General features: G+C 35.1%; 1 protein-coding gene across 2 annotated transcripts in view; it reads right to left on the bottom strand.

The window, feature by feature from the left end:
• The window catches only part of RAB3GAP1 (RAB3 GTPase activating protein catalytic subunit 1), a 108,453-nt gene that overhangs the window by 36,018 nt on the left and 52,156 nt on the right, over positions 1–20,279 (bottom strand). For both annotated transcript variants that reach the window (XM_044388246.3, XM_057316270.1), the window contains exons 7-14: positions 19,504–19,669; positions 14,725–14,824; positions 11,746–11,827; positions 8,227–8,295; positions 6,447–6,520; positions 3,547–3,639; positions 2,924–3,093; positions 972–1,061 (exon numbers count right to left, since the gene is read on the bottom strand). In XM_044388246.3, coding sequence (XP_044244181.2) covers positions 972–1,061; positions 2,924–3,093; positions 3,547–3,639; positions 6,447–6,520; positions 8,227–8,295; positions 11,746–11,827; positions 14,725–14,824; positions 19,504–19,669 — 844 coding nt within the window. The remainder of the gene's footprint in view (positions 1–971; positions 1,062–2,923; positions 3,094–3,546; positions 3,640–6,446; positions 6,521–8,226; positions 8,296–11,745; positions 11,828–14,724; positions 14,825–19,503; positions 19,670–20,279) is intronic.

Raw genomic sequence — 20,279 nt, 5'->3', positions numbered from 1 at the left:
AGAAACATAAAATCAGAACTGTATACATTGAAAACATAAAGCCTCTGCTTTTCTCATTTCATGAAATCTACTTCCCAAAAGTACCTACTGAAAACAGTTTGATTTATCTCTCTGCCTGTCATTTAAACATCTCATTTCTCAATTTATTAAAGACCTGGATAAGGAACACATAAAAATTTTGCTTCATTTTACACATTTTATTTCATTAAAGTCTTCCACTGTCTGGTTTTGAAATCCAGAGAGGAATCTATTGCAAAACATCAATTTGATAATTTTATAAGAAGTCTAAAATGAGGGAAATCCTAAAGTCATGCACAATATACTTATTTTTTCACCATTTCCAGAAAAGTTCTTGCTACACAAAATACATATGTATGGCCAGTGTATCATAATCTGAGTGGAGGCCATGATCTCTACTAAAGCTTTCCTAAGGTAATTTTTAAAATAAAAAGATCCCTGGGGCACCTGGGGTGGTTCAGTCCATAAAGTGATCAACTTTTTTTTCTTTTGAGAGCAAGAGAGAGAGAGAGAGAGAACATACACAGGCAGGGGGAAGGGGCAGAAGCAGAGGGAAAAGCAGGCTCCCCACTGAGCAGGGAGCCCGACATGGAGCTCGATCCCAGGACCCTGGGATCATGACCTGAGCCAAAAGCAGATGCTTAACAGACTGAGCCAGCCAGGTGTCCCAAAGTGGGCAACTCTTGATTTTCACTCAGGTCACGACCTCGGGACCCTGGGATGGAGCCCTCCATTGGGCTCCATGCTCAGCAGGGAGACTGCTGGAGGAGGCTCTCTCCATCTCCCCCCACCCTGGTCACATGAGTGTGAGCCTGCTTTCTCTCAAATAATAAATATTTTTTTAAAAATTAAGTTCAAAAACAAAAAGATCCTTATACTACTAAACTAGCAATATAGCAATCCCTTAGAAATTCAATGCACTTTAAATATTTTACTATAAAACTACAACTTACATAATCTTCACTCTCTGATACAGGATTATTGCTGTCTGTGGAAGAACTTCCATCTAATGGTTTCTCAGAAGCAGCATCAGGGAATAAGAACTTGGGGAGAAGAAAAAAAATAACTACATTTCAACCAAATTTCATACTTAGTTGATATTAGTAACTCATATAAACACTACTTTATTTTTTAGTGGTTTTGCTACTAAAACAATGGAAATGTGCTTATTGTACTGGCCAGTGGGTTCTACACTATATCAAACATTTTGTTTTTCTTTGAAAATACAGAATTTCAGTGATAAGCCAATTTTAGAAACCAGGGATGTTTCTTAAAACCACCTGGGTTTGTAGACTACACAATGCAAAACCAAAATCTCTTCACTATGATCCACGATCGTTAAATTCCTTAAATAGTATTAGACAAAACCTAGGAGAAAAATTTTAAATATGCATATATTCATGAGGCTCTATGAAGTTATATAGTCCACAAGTTTTCATATATGAAATATTAAGAATATGATATTTAAGACCATAACTTTCCAAGATACCCCTAGAAAGTGGGAAACAGTCTAAACCTGTAATGAATGACCAGTTCATCTTTTCCATGTGGTTTCTGTTTACGTGTGTAGGAATGGTTAAAAAAAAAAAAAATTCAGTGCATATGATAACTAGAATAAAATCTCTAAGGATATATTCTTAAGAAGGAACCTTTCCCAGGGCAGCTGGGTGGCTCAGTCGGTTAAGCATGTGTCTCTTGATCTCAGCCCAGGTCTTGATCTCAGGGTTGTGGGTTCAGGCCCTGCATTTGGCTGCATGCCAAAAAAAAAAAAGAAGGGGCCTTCTCTGCAGAAATTTATTTTCAGTCCTTTTATCACTGTTCTTCCCAAGTGTTCTGTTGTACTGCTGACTTGTGCAGTCAGTCAGTCTTTTACTAAGCATACTATACCACATATTACAGAACATGCTCAGGAGACTTTTTTAAACTTAGAGGAACTACTCTGTACCACCCCCCACTACTAGGTACATTTACAAACAATACCTTAACCTAAAACCACTGTGGAAAGTAAATATTACTGCCTACTTCTTACAGATATACAAGCTGAAAATCTGCTAAGAGTCTTATTCAAATTAATGGCTGGAATGAGATTAACATTAAGTTTCCAAGTCCAGTATTCTTTTCATTGCACTACTCAAAGTTTGTTCCCAAGATTGTCTTAATGCACAAACTGCCAGAAATATGATTACACCTACAATTATAGTAAGAACAGCTATCATTTACCAGAGGCCTATTATATGTCAAGTAGTGTAACAGATGGTCCTTCCATCCTCCAAACAATCTAACAGGGTTTTATTAGCCTAATTGATAGAAGACAAAACTGGTATTAAATGACTTATTCAAAATGATATAGTAAGTCAGGATTAACCCTGGTGTGTGTGGTTCCGAGGCTGGGTCTGTTCCACAATTCTATACCTACGAGACACTTTTCCTTCTAGTACTTACTATAAAGCTTTCCCTAGACTTTGGTGAAAGGAAGGATTCAAAAACCCAATTCTGATGTTGACCTTAAAATAATATTAAACTGCAAGATGAAGCTCGGTGTTTCAGCACTGTTCCTATTTCCAAACCTTCTTTCAAGAAGCAACTCAAGTTGCTTCTTTCAAGAAGCAACTCAAGTGCCCCTCTTTATGACACATTCCCTGATTCCCACTGCCTAGATAGAGACAAACGCATTCTCTGCTGTGTTCTCACAGCCACTTTGCCAGACTTCTCCTATGCAACATGGTACTGTAACTACGGTTTACTTTCCTTCTTCCCGTTAAACTAGTGGGAGTTCTCTGAATGTGGAGACTTTGTTTTACTCGTTCTATATTCCCAGTCCAGTTCTTGCCACATAGAAGGGACTGGAAAGATAATGAATAAATGAGTATGCATACAGACATACATAGATACTACATTTAGTTACCAAGAGAATAGTATTGAGGACATCATTATTCAGTGGTGACTCTTCTACACCTCTGTGTTTTCGTATTTTCTTCTTTGCAGTGTGTACCATATTTGAAACTGATAATTTATGAATTGGAACCGGTGCTGGCTCTGTCAACTTTGACAAAGCATGAGTTATATCAGCAATTTCTATAAAAAGAATAGAAATGAACAGAAATTATATCACCAACCTTAGCAAGTTAAAGTGATGAGTAAACTGTAGATTGTATAAAATATTTTAGTCACCCTTTTCACTGGTATATGGTCTCAGAACTATAAAATTTTAAGACACATACTCAGCTTTATATGCATTCATAATGACAAAGGTATAACACAAATTATTTCTCTCCAGAAGTTTACAAATAAACCCCTAAAACTCTGCTTTTCAAAATATCTTACATTTTTGGTAGAAAGAACTTATTAAATGTGCTTAATTTTTAAGCTCAGGGGATAGCCTGGAAAGAAATGGTAGCAGTCCAGTCCACAAAACTTGTTTTTCCAACTCAATTCAAATGTGAAAACAGATGAAAAGTTACTGGAAAAATGCCAAAGAAAAAGGGTTAGATGTTTGGAAGTAAATTAAAAAAAAAGAAAGTAGGTCACCTCTCCCTTCTTCCTCAAATGTGGATCGTCCAAGAATCTCATCAGTTGACTCCTTTCGACGGCAAATTTTAAAGAATTCAGTGACAAAATCACCTACATAGAAAAAATGTTACTCATTTTTGACACTTAACTAAAAGAAATCAGTCCTACAAATTAAAGTACATGTCTTTACGCAAGTAATGAATCATGGAACTTTACATCGAAAACTAGGCATGTACTGTATGGTGACTAACATAATATAATAAAAAAATATTATTATTATTTAAAAAATAAATAAATAAAGTACATGTCTTTTCACAACAGCTTTAAGAAAGATACGGTAGAAAAAGAAACCATTCAGTTTTTCCACCCAAGACAAAAATTAATCCTGTTTCAAAGGTTGCCTTGTTCTTCCCTTCTCTCCATGTCCCAGGATATTAAAAAAGTTTTTCCTTGGAATGCCTTCTAGAATGAAAAGTAACTGTACGTAGTAATATTAAGCACTTACTATGTGCCTGAAGAAGACAAATAATATCCGTTCTCAATGAGTTGTAGAAGTAATAAGAATATTACTATATGCACATAGTGCCACCTTAACTGCCACCCTTCTAGAATTCTGGGTCCACTAAAAAAATTAAAATTAAAAAGAAATTCTGGTCCTTTCACAAAGATGGTGCCAAAGGCCAAAAGGAAGCCCTTGCCCCTCCCAAAGCCAAAGCCAAAGCCAAAGCAAAAGCTTTGAAGGCCAAATAAGCAGTGCTGAAAGGCGTCCACAGTCACAAAAAAAAAAAAAAAGAAGATCTACATGTCACCTAACATTCTGATGATCCAAGACACTGCATCTCCAAAGGCAGCCCAAATATCCAAAAGAGCACCCCCAAAAGAAACAAGCTTGATCACTATGCCATCATCAAGTTCCCCAACTACTGAGTCAGCCATGAAGAAAAAGGAAGACAACAACACACTTGTTTTCATTGTGGATGTCAAGGCCAACAAGCACCAGATCGAACAGGCTGAAGAAGCTCTAGGACACTGATGTGGCCAAGGTCAACACCTTGATCAACCCTGATGGAGCGAAGGCATTTGTTCGACTGGCTCCTGACTATGAAGCTTTGGATGTTGCCAATAAACTGAGTCCAGCTGGCTAAATCTAATTGTTTTCTCCATTTAAAAAAAAAAAAGAAAAATTCTGAAGGTATGTTTCTAGAGGATTAAGAAGTCATGTAGCATAAAGTTATTTTAGCTTCAGCTGCATATTAATGGTACACTTCCTGCCATTATTATAAGGGGAAAAAGGTTTGATATCTTCTGAAGAGCTGCAATGAAATGTTTGTACAAAGAAATTAAAGTTTACCAGGAACCATCAGTACTAAAACTATTAGACAATACAAGATAGCAAGTACATCTAAGTTTTAGAATTCATCAACTAGTTCTGAATAAATCTAGAACATTTTCTGGACTTCTTCAGAAAAGTAAGATAATCCTATAATTCAATCATATAAACTATATGACTCTATATATAACTACAACATACATAGTTAATTATGCATGACTACATAATTCTTTAATCCCATCATATAAACATATAAAGTCAAAGAGATAGGGTGGGATCATGGAACAATAACTTAAAATGAGAATACTTTAAATTCTAAGGTCCTCTGCAATTATCACAGCAGTCAGTGGATGAGAAACAATAAGGAACTAGGAAACAATTTAGTAAATAAATTTAATAATCCAATGATCAAACAAGAGAAACTATTTATTGAGCATTTACTATACAAAAGGCACTGTATTAAATGCGATACACAAACACACACAATCTTACTTGATCCTCTCAATAACTCTATGCATATACTATTGTCTCTATTTTACTGAGACTTGAAGAAATTAACAAAACTTGTTCAAACTGGCAGACCTAGGATTTAGAGTAAGGTCTAACCAATTCTAAAACTCTCTACTGTCTCCCTAATACCCCAAGACAAATTCACCAGTGGCAGGAAATTTACCTTATACATCTTTGTATTCACCATTATGTAGTTAGCAAAAACGGCAAGTGCTAATTAGCATTTAATGAACAGCATATGATGAATTTTAAAGAACTCAAGAAAATAATACTTTAGAGAAATGCATCATTACTGTCATCAGTAAATATTTAGTAACTCCATTAGCTGAATGGTAATTTAATATCAGGTTATATGGAGTGAAGGTGGCTGATACGAAAACAGAAATGAAATATCTTCATATGTAGTAAATATGAGAGAAAAAGATGGAAGGACACATTGAGGAGACTTCATGAAAGAGACACATCTACAAAAATGATAAAAAAAAAAAGTGCCAGATATGGGATATAATATTATCTCAAAGGCAAATCAACATTTTTCCAAATATTTCTATTTATGATATTTCACTTGATCCTTTACACTTCTTTCCCTCTATCAGAAAATGGGTTTGCAGATGTGGAACAACTTTACAGAAGGGCTCTAAAGACTGTCAACAAGAGCGTTCTTCCCTCATGTACCACAGATCCAGAGGATGGCAAAAGGCAGAAAGTACTGCACTAACAAGACTGGAAGATGCAACCTGCCACAAGAAGAAAAAAAGGGAGTGACATAAAAAGCCTTAGAAGAATAAAACTCAGATCATGAGAAAATATGTGAGAATTCTGAGGGTAGACTGGTTAAAACTAAAAGACAAGAAAGAAATCCTGCTAGTGCTATTCAAGACTTGCTTTGCTGTTGGCAAAGATTTCTTTTTTAATGGTATTAACTGAGAAGATCACAAATGTAAAAAAAAACAAAAATGTATCCTTTTGATAGGTGAAATATAGCATAACGAATACATTCAGTCTCCCTAATCTGGAAGATGGGCAGATTGGTTGGGAAGGAACATAATTTCAGGAAAGGAACATAAGCATGTCTTACCCAGCAAACATTGAGGGTTCTCAGCTTTTCGAACTCTAACAGACCAATGGGGAGCCTGAATAGGATCCAAATCACTAAAATACAAAACAAAATGGACATAAGATCCTAACTATGACAATCTGCAACCCGTTAATTTATCAAAGTGCAGTCTAACTAATTATATAACAGGACAAGCAATCCATTTTGCCTCCCTTAAACTCACTGTTATTCAGATGATAAGGCCATTTGGACAAGTTTTTTAAAAAACCCAGAATCTTAAGAAATCAAAGTTTGTAGACAAACAAGCACAAAAAGAAAAACCACAATCAAAACAGAAAAATCAAAACACAGAATATAAAAATTATTCTGAACAGGCAATGTACACTGATAATCTAATAAAACATTAATTTAAGAAATAATAAAAAAGTGCACTGGGTGCTATATGCAAGTAATGAATCATGGAACCTTACATCAAAAACTAGGGATGTACTGTATGGTGACTAACATAATATAATTAAAAATATTATTTAAAAAAGAAAAGAAATAATAAAAAAGAAATGAGAAACAAACAAGTATGCACAATGATCTTAATCAGTTTTTTTATAGCACTAAGAGTAAAAACGGAGACTACAAAAATTTGCACAAGATCAAATGTGCCCTATTTTCTCAATTATGTAGATTATTATACATCCACTTAATGGGTTACGCAGAAATTTTAAAAATAACAATACAGATCTTTATTGGCATAAAATATGTAAAGATACATACTAAATAAAGCAAATATATAAATCTAAATTTTAAAAAGATACATTCCCCTAAAAATACTGAATCATTATGCTGTACATGTGAAACTAATATAATGTTACATGCCAATTACATCTCAATTTAAAAAAAAAAGTATACACCCCAAAATGTTAACTGGCTATTTTTTATGTCACAGGATCGTATGTAGTCCTTATTTTTTTCTTTATACCCATCTAAACTATCTGATTAAGAAAACTCATGTTACTTTTATCATCAACAAATACAACCCATTTATTTTCTGATTAAGAAAGCTCATGTTACTTTTATCATCAGCAAATACAACCCATTTATTTTAATTACAACAAAAGTGTCCTACTTCTCATTGTTCTGCCTCATGCATGAAAAGGTACTAAAATCATGTTCCTCTTTCTCCACATTCCTCCTAGATAATATCTGCTATAATTTTTGAGTTGTTTCCATTGCACAGGAGTATATGACTGGGACATTTCATTATTTATGACATTTAATGTTCAAATATTACTTCCACACATTCTAATGACCATCACCTCTTCAAAGTATTTCATGAAATGCTTCTCTCTAGCTAAGTTCAACAGAATTATGTACTGTATCCCTACTTACAGACATCTTTGCTAAAGCAAAGTAAGACTGAGATTGTTCAGGGTAGTGGGGATGGGTTAAACAGGTGATGGAAATTAAGGAGTGCACTTGTGATAAGCACAGGGTCATGTATGGAAGTGTGTACCACTTAGAACTAATGTAACATTATATGTTAGCTAACTGGAATTAAAATAAAAACTTAAAAAAGGAGAGCCTGTTCATCATCCCTGAACCAAAGACTACATCCCCAAGGTCAACAGCTTAAAATATATCTCTAACACATATCTGATCAGCCCAAAAAGTGACCTTTAAAAGTAAAAAATCAACCAACCTAACCAGAAACTGATAAGAAAGAAAAAGGAAAGTTACTAACCACTTGGCAGTTAATTTATTCTACTGAAATGTTTGAATCTCAATATACTACCCTTAACATACTTACGAATAAACATCATTATCCACAACGATACCTTCAGTCAGGTGAGGCCATGTAGTTGCTAAATGGAGTTCACTAAAATAAACAAAACATAAAATATATCCAAAAGCTTTAATGTTGTATGTATATCCTCTGACTCAGCAATTCTACTTCTAGAAATGTATTCTAAGTAAACAACCAGAAATGTACATACAAGTATATTAAAAGTGGTGCTATTTATAATATAGTAAAACAGGAGATGACTAGTTTATTAACAAATGGTAGCACACCTATATGAAGTTAATGTCTTGCAAACATTAAAAACACACACTATACCTAAGAGCCCCAAAGTATAAATAACTCCAATATCTATCAGCTGATCAATGGATAAATAAAATGTGGTATTAGCCATATAATGGCATATTCTACATCAATAAAAAGCAATGAAATACTGACCATGCTACAATACAGATGAACCTCAAAAACATTTTGCTAAGTGAAAGAAGTCGGACACAAAAGGCCACATACTGCATAACACAATTCATATGCAATATCTGGACTAGGCAAATCCATAAGGAAAAAAGGTAGATTAGTATTTGCCTAGAGCTGGAGGGCCTGGGGAGATCAAGGGGATGACAGCTAAGAGGTGAATGGTTTCTTTTTGGGATGATGAAAGTGCTGTGGGAATTAGAAAGATGATGATAGCACAACTTTGGAAACACTAAAAACCACCGAATTGTCGGGGCGCCTGGGTGGCACAGCGGTTAAGCGTCTGCCTTCGGCTCAGGGCGTGATCCTGGCAATCTGGGATCGAGCCCCACATCAGGCTCTTCTGCTATGAGCCTGCTTCTTCCTCTCCCACTTCCCCTGCTTGTGTTCCCTCTCTCGCTGGCTGTCTCTATCTCTGTCGAATAAATAAATAAAATCTTTAAAAAAAAAAAAAAAACCACCGAATTGTACACCTTATATGGTGAATTTTATGGTACATTAATTAAATCTCAATTTTGAAAAAAATCATGTTATAGATCAGAGGTTAGCAAACATTTTCTACAAAGCACCACATAGCAAATATTCTAAGCTTTTCGGACCATGTAATCCCTGTTACATTCTTGTTTTTTTCTTTTAAAACCCTAAAAAATATAAGCAATACACAAACAGGCTACTGGCCAGATATGATCCACACGTCACTAATCTCTTAATACAGATAAATTTTAAGTTTCAAAAAGTATTCATGTAAAATAAAGAAAGCCACAAAACATATAGAGGATGACATATATTTATAAAATATATAAACATACCGGGCAAAGGAGAGTTACCATAACAGGCCTGATACTTAAAAAAGGACAAGCTGCAAGGTTCACCCTTGGCTTACAATCTGAGAATTTGGATTTCTGAGGCTTCCTATCATTCCCTGACAGGAGTGGCTCGCTGTGCCTAAACTACTGGTGCAAACAACAGGGTTTATACTGAACACCTGCTTTCCTTCTGGTACATGGAGAGAGTGCCTAAGTCAACAGCCTCAGAAACACACCATGCGCTGATCCTCTAATGGGTTTCCCTGGTAGACAGCCTTTCACACATGTTGTCACGATTCATTGCTGGAAGAATTAAGTGTGTCCTGAGTGACTACACTGGGAAAGGAAGCTGGTCTTTGGTTGGCTCTGGACCTCACCCTACGTGCCTTTTCCCTTTGCTGATTTTTGCAATGTATCCTTTCATATGTAATACACCATAGCCATGAGCTCAATTAAATGCTGTAAGTCCTCCTAGCAAATCACTGCACTCGGCAGAGACCAAGTTGCCATCAGTGACCATCTATGAGTAGTGGGACTATGAATTCAGTAAATATTTTTTTTCCTGTCGAGATTTTGAACCCACTTCTTAAAGACTAAAGTTTGGAGAGTAAAGAAGCCAAAAGAAACAATTACTTATTTTCTCTGATCTTTAGTGTTGTTCAACTGCCTGGCAACTCCAGTCTGGACTCTACATTTTAGAATTCTCTGTGGTAACAGGGCCAGCATCTACAACAATATAGTATAACCTTGGTTAATAACTGGACAACTAGCCACCTTTGGCTCAAGCCTATTTTCTGAGCTGGGTCCTATAATGGTCCCAATTAAACCTCTGTGTTACTAAATACCTCTTCAGTAAGTTGATTTTTTGCTTGAATTAGTCACAGTTGACTACTATAGTTTACAACTAAGAAACTTGACAGCAAACATAGGATTTCTGCCTCCTTTTGCATTTTCTAAATTTCCCTTACTTAGCATAAATTTATTACTTTCATAATAGAACAAACTTCTCAGGTAAAAAAATGACTAGACAGTATATGATATAAAGGACATGAATGATTACAAGTTTAAAACTCTAAGCTCTGAAATAATTTTAGGTATTAACCTCAGATTCAGTTCCTAAGCTTTTATGACTATGTTCTCTCCTCACCCTCTAACTACAAAACTTCTTGTGACACTGAAAAATGCCTCATTTCCTCTTCTACCACCAAAGATTCCTTTTCAAAAGCACAAGTATTCCCACAGCATTTGCTAATCACCATACAATTTAAATGGTCTACCATATACACCATCTCACCCTCACATTATTTTTGTACTCTTCTTTGATCATCTATTTCTCTGATTCTTCATCACGTTAAAATTAAGAAATATTTAATAACTAATTCCTTCACATTTCTATTACCAGGTCAATTTTATTCTCTCTCCCTAAAACTTTCTCTAAGCAAAATCTATGAATTAGGGGAGCCTGGGTGGCGCAGTCGTTAAGCATCTGCTTTCGGCTCAGGGCGTGACCCCAGCGTTCTGGGATCGAGCCCCACATCAGGCTCCTCCGCTAGGAGCCTGCTTCTTCCTCTCCCACTCCCCCTGCTTGTGTTCCCTCTCTCGCTGGCTGTCTCTCTCTGTCAAATAAATAAATAAAATCTTTAAAAAAAAAATCTATGAATTAACCAGCTGGAGGGCCACAAATATATCATTTCCCCCTTGTTTATGCCATGATGGCCACCTTCTTTATCCTTTTATAAACTTGCCAAACTCTTTCCTGCATCAAGGGTTTTACACAGGCTCTTCATTCCACCTGCAATGGTCATTTTCTCTCTCTGCCTGGCTAAATCCTCCCTAACTGATACACTTCCTTTGAGAACACTTTCCTGATGGCATCCCAATCCAAACTAGTTTCTCATTTTACTGTTATCATAACCTGTACATTTCCTTCAAATTACCCTACAGCTTCTAACTGTACACTTATTTGATTATTTTGTCCATTCCTTCAATCAGACTGTAAATGCCAAGAAGCCAGAAAGTGTTTTAAATACTTCCGTATCTTCCTAATTCAGCATAGTGCCTGGCAGGTCATGATTTCAGGGTCCTAGAATGGAGCCCCATGTGGGGCTCCCTGCTCAACAGGGAGTCTGCTTCTCCCTCTGCCCCTCCCTTCTGTTCCTGCACCTGCTCTCTCTCTCTCTCAAATAAATAAAATTAAAAAAAAAAAAAAAAGTAAAGTCCCACAAGTCAAATGATAGATTGAAATTCCCACCTTATAGGATCTTCACAGGCACCAAATGGCAACTTGCCAAACTCCAGGCCTCCAACTTCTCCTCCTACAAGGGCATCTATATCTAAACAAAAGAAATATTTTTCATTATTCAGCAAAAAATGAAGAAATAAGATTTCAATTTAGTTAGGTTAGCTCTTTGGGAGATCACAGATCTAAATGTGCCTATATCAAGAGTACACACAGAAAGTTAGAGAGCAAACAGTCTTTAACTAGACTGCTTGTAATAAAAGCAGTTATAAAACAGACAATGTTTTAATAAAAGAACAATTAATTCTTATTTGTACAGTGTTTCATTCAAGCCATGCATTCTACATTTTACCCTTTTGAAATATTCTTTAAATAATGCTTGAGAGAACATTAATCCTGTATTTTTTTTGCATTTTCTAAGAATATGATTAATATCATCTAAAAGAAAGATTATCCAAGTATTAAAAATTTTAATCACCAACCTACATTCATCAGTTTTGCTGTCAATAATTTCTGAATAGCAAATTAGTTATCATTAATAAATTTTTATTTCAGTTGGTAGTACATGGAAATATTTTAAGTTCAACAAAGAATAACCTTTCTGTTATGAATAGTATCTGAGATTAGAGGAGACTATAGTGGGTAAATCATTCCCCTTAGCTCCACCCCTCTTAAAGAACTAAAAAACACTTCTAAAAGACATCAAAAAGATTTATTTCTCTTTGAAATAATTCAGATGGTTTCTTTTCATAATTTGCACTATACTGGGAATTCCACAAATTAAAGTTTATTGTTGAGTTATGAATATAACCCAGATCTGCTAAAATCATGTTTGACAATTATCTACAACCTAACTAAATTAAAATTAGTCATTAAATATGGCTCAATTACTTGATTCAGTACATTTTCTCAAGTCAATTTCATTCCATTTTTCCAACTAAAGAATGCTTATAATAATAAAGATTACAATGACTAGCTTTATTACAAGATGTGAATTTTTAAGAGCTTCAAAATGTGTAACAAGCATATTTTATAAATAAGCTAAAAATTATTACTACATCATAACTGTGCAAAAGTTTTAATTCAATTAAAAGTTCCGAAGCGGGGCACAAGGGTGGCTCAGTCAGGCATCCAACTCTTGATTTCAGCTCAGGTTACGATCTCAGGGTTGTGAGACTGAGCCCCACGGTGAGCTCCACACTGGGAGTGAAGCCTGCTTAAGATTCTCTCTCTCCCTCTGCCCTTCATTCTCTCTTTCTTTTCTCCCTCTGTCCCTCTCTTAAAAAAAAAAAACAAACAAACAAAAAAAAAAACAAAAAACCACACACAAAGTTCAAAAGCAAAACTGTGGAATGAAAGTATCATGGGATTTGGAGTTTGACCAGTGTTTGAAAGCAAATTTTATCATTTAATGACCATGTGACCCTGGGCCAGTTACCTATGTTTTCTAAGATACATACGTTCTCTAAGAAACATAAGACCTGTCTCAAAGATAAATGATAATTACATGAAATAACATAAAATGCCAAGCACAGTGTGTGGCCCATATTACATATTCAAATCCCTTCCTTCCCTTTATAGGAGAAAATATTAAAAATATATATGGCCTTCAATTCACTGCAGAAGACGGTTAATATTTTGGTCACCATTAAAAAAGAATTGGCAAGAGAACATTAACAAAGGCCTTACTGGCAATCAAAATTATAATGCTAACATTTCTGGCTCTTGGGCTTCCTCTTAGATCACCACAGACTGTATCATCTTGGGAAATATTTAAAATTGACTAATAATAGAGCAGCCTTGGAAAAAAGGAAAAGGAGGGCAGGAATTGAAACTTTCACGGAGAAGCTGGCTACAAATTGTCTAGAGGGTATTGTCTGGAAACTAAAATTACCAAAATGAACATCTGAGTCTTTCTCCTAATTTAATTCTCAGCCTAGCTTTTATTTCCCTTTGCTATAGTCTAGTTGCAATTCTTTTACTGTACATTAGAATTTCAAATTATCCTGTGGTACATAAACAAAATACCAATAGCATATACAACTACCAAAGGCTAAGGATGTACTACATTAATTCTAGTATCATTTCAAAACTACCAATTTTCCATCCTATAAATAACCAACTACTTGGAACAAAAATAAACAGTAAAGAATATTGTTTTATTCTAATTTATTTTTCTCTGAGGAGGTAAACTGAAAAATGTTTTCAGGCTAGTAAAATCCCTGTAATTATTTATAAGTTTGTATTACATTTCTTATTAGATATACTGAATATAATTACACTTCTATGTGAGAGAAACACCCAGGAACCAAACCCTCACTTAATTAGGCTATATGTCCAGTAGGGTGAACTTTTCCAGAACTTACGTAATGTCTTGTTCACACTTGCAGCCCAAACATCCCAAGCTGGTCCATTATAGGCTAATAATTAATGATTACTGAATGAATCAGTATATCAGTATATATTGCTCTATGCTTTATATATGGCTAAGCGGGTAAATTGATTTTAATTACATCAAAAGCAAGTTAAAGTAAAATATTCTAGAACCCATCATAAATATATGTGTATATACACTTTTTTTTCTTTTCTGCTTTCCTTATTTAGCACTCTTCTTCAATCTCTACTTTCCATAAGGTTCTCAGCTTATGAGGGTGGCTTCCGTTATTACATTCTAAAAACAGACATTTTAAAATCATTCACTACATACTAATTTGCAGCACATGATGTTCCACAGTAGAGGGACGCTTTATAAATAATGTTAGCTTTCAAAGACAGATTGTCACATATAGGGTAAATGCTGTTTCTAGAACAAACTTCAGAGCTTTTTTCAAGAGAAAAAAATGATAAAGGCAACAAAATCAGCAATACTGCATTTAGAATGAATTACAAACATTTCAAATTTAAAACACTTGAAACACACTGTTTAATTTCTGAATATATTTTCTTTTCCATTCATATTCAGTAAGTTAAATATACTCTAAATTATCTCACCTGGAGGTTGCTGAGGCCAAAAATACTGCTGCCAATCCTGAAGTACGTACGTAAAGCGAATAGCAATACTAGCTGGAGGCAAAGGAGTTAAAGGACATCCCTAGGAAATAAATACAAAGACAATATCCTAAAACTTTAAAAAAAAGTGGTGTGTTTTGTTTTGTTTTGTTAACAATGCAAATTACATGAATATGAAGCTGTTTAAACTACTAACTGGAGGGGCGCCTAGGTGGCTCAGTGGTTAAGCCTCCGACTTAATTTCAGCTCAGGTCATGATCTCAGAATCCTGAGACTGAGCTCCTCATGTTGGGCCCCACACTGGGCCATTTCAGGTCCCTGGGTTCCTGGCTTGGAATGGAGGCTGCCTGTCCCTCTCCCTCTCCTTCTGCCTCTCCCCCAGCTCGTGCTCACTCGCACTCTTGCTCTCACTCTCTCTAAAATAAATCTTTTCTAAAAACAAATAAATAAATAAACCGCTACCTGGAAATAAAATAAATGCTCCTTCAAAATATTTTAACGATTTTAATTATACAAATATAATTTTTTACTATTCTGTTCAGCCATAATGAATGTGGAAAAAATCTGATTCATTTTTTAAATAAGTAAAACTATTATAAAGTATAAGATTAGGATTGAGGAGATAATGTCTTTTCTTTCTTTCAAATGAAAATAAACTCGAATTAAAGCCAGTCTTGAATATTTAATCATAATTTTAGACTAAGACAAATGGTCACTCATGCAAAATATATTAATGAATCAGTTAACAGAAAATTTAGATTCATCTTTACATTTATTAAAAATCATGAATATTAATATCATCTAAATATCCTATGATCTCAGCTTGCCTTAAAAATGGTTAATGTGGAATAGGACTTAAATATAAAAGGAATCACCTATGATTCCTTGTGTGAAACTATAAATTCAAGCGTATTCTGCATATCTAACCAGTTACCAAGTGTTGCTGATACTGCTGATCAGGAGGAATAAGAGACATTTAGCTCAGTAGCAGCATCTATAAATGTCACTAGTAGCTTTAACCAAATACAAACTCAATCTAAAGTCACAATACAAGGTGGCTGCCCAAAAAAAAAGATAATTCAGTTTTGGACGCTGTGTCCTAGACAAGCAAGGTAAGATTCTGGCTGGTTAGGAATAATAGATTTCTCAGTCAAGTGCAGACATTAAGTGAGTGTTCACCCATAATAAGATAAAAATAGTCTAAAAACCGTAACAAAGTTGCTTTGACACATAACCTCTGCTTAGCTACATAGCAACATAGATAAATACAGAAGAGATAACCAGAAGGGAATAGCTAGGATCAAACATGACATAAATGTATCTTTGTGGGCCCTAGAAAAGGTACACAAAATCCAAAGTTTTAAATGGGACTTAAGGCACATGCCTGCTGAGTTCCAGGTGTGGAGGAAGGAAGTGACAGCCTAGGATTACAGACTGCATTAAGTGGAACTGGAAGATCAACTCTGCGCAGAGTGAATGCACTGCAAGACTCTGCTTAAGGCAGACACTGGGGCAGGGCACACCTGCTTGGTACAGTAGCTTTGTTGGAGGTCATAGGCTGGGGAGAGTTACTGAGTGACGGGGAAAGGACACTGATAATCTAAGCAAGCAGTCCAATAATTCCAAGACCAGACATGCAATACCCCTAATATCACCACAGAGCAAGAGACTCCAAACACCATTTTAAAACCCAATTCTAAAATTTTCTAGGTAGCAACCACAAAATTACAGAGTCACAAGGAAGGACAGGAGGGAAAGTTAAAAATTTTAGATATAACATTCTTTCTAAATGAGCCGGCAAACAAAATTTCCACAAAACATGAAGAAACGTAGTTCTTTTTTTTTCTTTTTGAAGAAATGTAGTTCTAAAAGAGAAAAATATCCAAATCAACATTCAAGACTATAAAACCATGATATATAAAGAACATCTGAAAGAAGGAAGAATGTCTAAATGAAAAAGACTAGAGTATGAATTTTCACAAATTTAGAGGATTATGGCAGAACTTAATTTTAAATTTTATGTACCCCAAAAGCAAAACTGATCCCCCCACCCCTACCAGAAGGAAGCCTTTTCTAATAAACCATATCTATGCAAAAATGAAATAAACTTCCAGTGAAGGGTGAGTACTCTGGAACATTGCAAGCAGGTGTTAAAGAGTAATTTTTATAAAGATAGCTTTAGAGAGATATTACAGAAGAGTCACATACCAGGTATCCTTAGCTATGTAAAACCCCTAAAGTACCCAAACAACTCTCAATTATTATAAGTTCAACTCTTAACAAATCAATATTGAGGGGCGCCTGGCTGGCTCATCAGTAGAGCATGCGACTCTTGATTTCAGGGTCGTGAGTTCAAGCTCCACATAGCACTTGGAGCCTACTTTTAAAAAATCAATTTTGAGAGATGTCTCATATCTAGATGAGTGAGTTTTGTAAAAGTTCTGCCAGATGATGTGATGAACTGATTAAGAACACTTTTTTTTTTAAAGTACAACTAGCAAACTGTCATAATCTAAGTTAGGCTCTAGAGATCAAGTTGGTCCCTAGTTTCAGTAAAGAAAAATTCAGCTACATAAGGGACATAAAAGATCCATGAAAATAGTGTACACTAATGTTTTCGAAGAAGGAATAAAGTATTAATATTTGCATCTGACCAGAAACCTGATCTGACCAGAAACCTGATCTAAAAATATATAATCAAGACTTCTGGTGAGAGAGCAAAGGGAAACAAATGGGACAGAAATATATACATTATTTATCTTTTTCAAGTATTTCTCAAAACACCACATGTAGAATGAAGCAGTACTTAAAGCTTTTCAAAGTTTTTGAAAAAAAATTACATACCCTCATGGAACTCTCTAAAGTGTATGCTTCTATGATCTTTTAGTGGAGATAAACACAAGAAACTACTAACAGTAGTTATTTTGGGGAAAGAGATTGAAAGATGAAGGAAGCTTTTACTTCACTTAAATTTCTTAACATGGTGACATGCATTACTTTTTAAAGAAAAATGTCAAATGGATTTATCTGAGTGGTAATAATCTTACCACTACACTATTTAGAGCCTCAACACTGCGAACATTTTTATGAAATTAAGTTCTAATCCTAAATATCTACCATACCTATTAAAAGAGAAATTTCAGCATTTTTCTCGTTATTCTTCCCTTTTTAAAATTTTCCAACCTTCAGAAAGACTGCAAGACTAGTATAATTAACATCCATGTGACTTTCACTAAAGTTCACCAATTATTAACATTTTGATAGATACATACACACATATATATATCAATAATTTCTTGGGTGAACCTTTTGAAAGGAAGTTGTAAGTACCATAACAATTCACTCCTCAATACTTCAGTATGTAATTACCATAAAACTGACATTCTCAAGAAGCTTAATATTGACTCTAAGACATAGTCCATACTAAAATTGTCCAATCATATCCTTTTTGGCTATTTTGTTTTGGTCAGGGATCCAATCAAGGATTATGCATTTGCATTTAGCTGTTATGTCACTTTAGTCTCCCTTAATTTAAACAGCTCCCAGTCTTAGTTTTGCCAATCATGACACTGACTTTTTTGAAGAGTCTAAGCCAGTTACTTTGCAAAATATGGCTCATTTTGGAAATATGAGATTGTTCCCACATGTTTTGACTTACGTTAAACATTTCAGGCAGGAATGCAATACAGGTGATAATATATTCTATTCGATGTATCATACCAGGAAACATCTAATATCAGTTTATTAATAAAGTATGATCACTTCAGTGAGATGGGTGTCAACTTAAGCACTTAAAGATATTTCTAAGTAGAGGACCCAATCCACCATTTCCTCATCTGGCTTTGCTCTAATAGCTCAACTTAAATCCTAATTTTCTTCCCCCAGAATAACATAGGCAAGTCCTGAATATCTGTGTGATAGTGTTTTTATAAAACACCAAGAATGTACTAAGTACATTCCATTTAGCTTTATTGCTCTCAGTCATAAAATGTAAGCCAGATTAATCCTAAAAATCAAATAAAATGAATATTTGGGGCTGGGGGAGAGGCAATTCAGAACCCAAAGTGTTGAGACCTCAAGGAACTCACAGTCAAAATCCCAAAAAAGCAGCTATCTGAAGCTGGGGAGGCTGGCAATAGCTGACCCCTGAACGTGGGTGTGAACTATGCAAGTCTACTTAAAGATGAGCTTCTTACAGTACAGTACTGTAAATGTTTTCTCTTCCTTACAATTTTCTTAGTAACATTTTTTCTCCAGCTTACTGTATTGTAAGAATATGATATATAATACATATAACACACAAAATATGTGTTAATCAAGTGTTTATGTTACTGGTGTGGCTTCCAGTCAACAGCAGGCTAATGATAATCAAGTTTTGGGGGAGTCAAAAGTTGTAAGTGCATTTTTGATTGTGCACAGGGGAGGTGGGATGTCAGGGCCCCAAACCACCATTATTGTTCAAGAGCCAACTGTTTTACTATTAGAGGAGAAGGAGTAGAAAGAGATAACACGGTAACTAAATGTTAACAAACTGAACAAAATCAGTTTAATTTTTGTTCTCTAGCATTAATACACTAAAAATCTAACTGGATACTGTTTCTTTGAACATACATAGTAATTTATGTAGTCAATTATATCTCTCTTCCACGTAATTACATTATTGATATTATAGAGAAATGTTTCTACATACTCAATAAAATTACTAAATTGCTACTTTTATCTGGATCCCAGATAAGACTGACAATATCAATACAAACTCACAATCTTTGATTTGAAGATATCCAGCAGACCTGATAAATGAGTGTACTGATTTGGCACTTTCCGAAGATGAACCATTTCAAAATCAGTTCGGACACCATGACCCTGACATTCGCCCACATACATTCGTCGCCATTTGTGATGAATTTGCACAAAGAGTGGCACCTGGCTGTAGGACACAATTAAATAGGAACAGACTTTAAGTTCATTAAACACGAGTAATTCCTAAATCTAAAAATTTCCCCATTATTTTAATCTCAAATATTTAAAAACACTAAGCAAGGATCATTCATCAGACTTATAAGAGACACTGTTAGTTTCTTTTCTCCTCACACTAATAAGCTGAAGAAATGATCACCTAGTGGCACTTTATATTCAGAAAATTGTTTTAAAATAGATGAGAGTAAAAAAAGGCACAATGAAAATTTTCTTGAATAAAAACAATCATTGAGATAGGGAAACTGATGGACTCCATAAAAATCTGCTTTTTGCTCCTTTTCCTGCTTCTATTCTTGCTAGGACCTGCACCCCCACTTTACACATGCCTCAGTAGTTTATGTCCTTCTTGTAAGAGACAAGGAGTTAACGATTTCTCTAGAATAGATAACATTTAAGGGAGGAGCAGGTGAGAATGACCACACAAAGCTATCGCATGTGCATTCCAGACCACCAGCACCAACATCTCCATGCCAAGACACCCTGGCTCCAAGGAATAACACCTGGGCCCTCGCTTTTGTTCTAACCAGTTCCTGGATGCCTAAGAGGACACATACATCAGA

Source organism: Ursus arctos, unplaced genomic scaffold, assembly GCF_023065955.2.
Source record: "Ursus arctos isolate Adak ecotype North America unplaced genomic scaffold, UrsArc2.0 scaffold_1, whole genome shotgun sequence".
Classification (NCBI taxonomy): domain Eukaryota; kingdom Metazoa; phylum Chordata; class Mammalia; order Carnivora; family Ursidae; genus Ursus; species Ursus arctos.
This window is presented reverse-complemented; position numbering and strand designations above follow the sequence as displayed.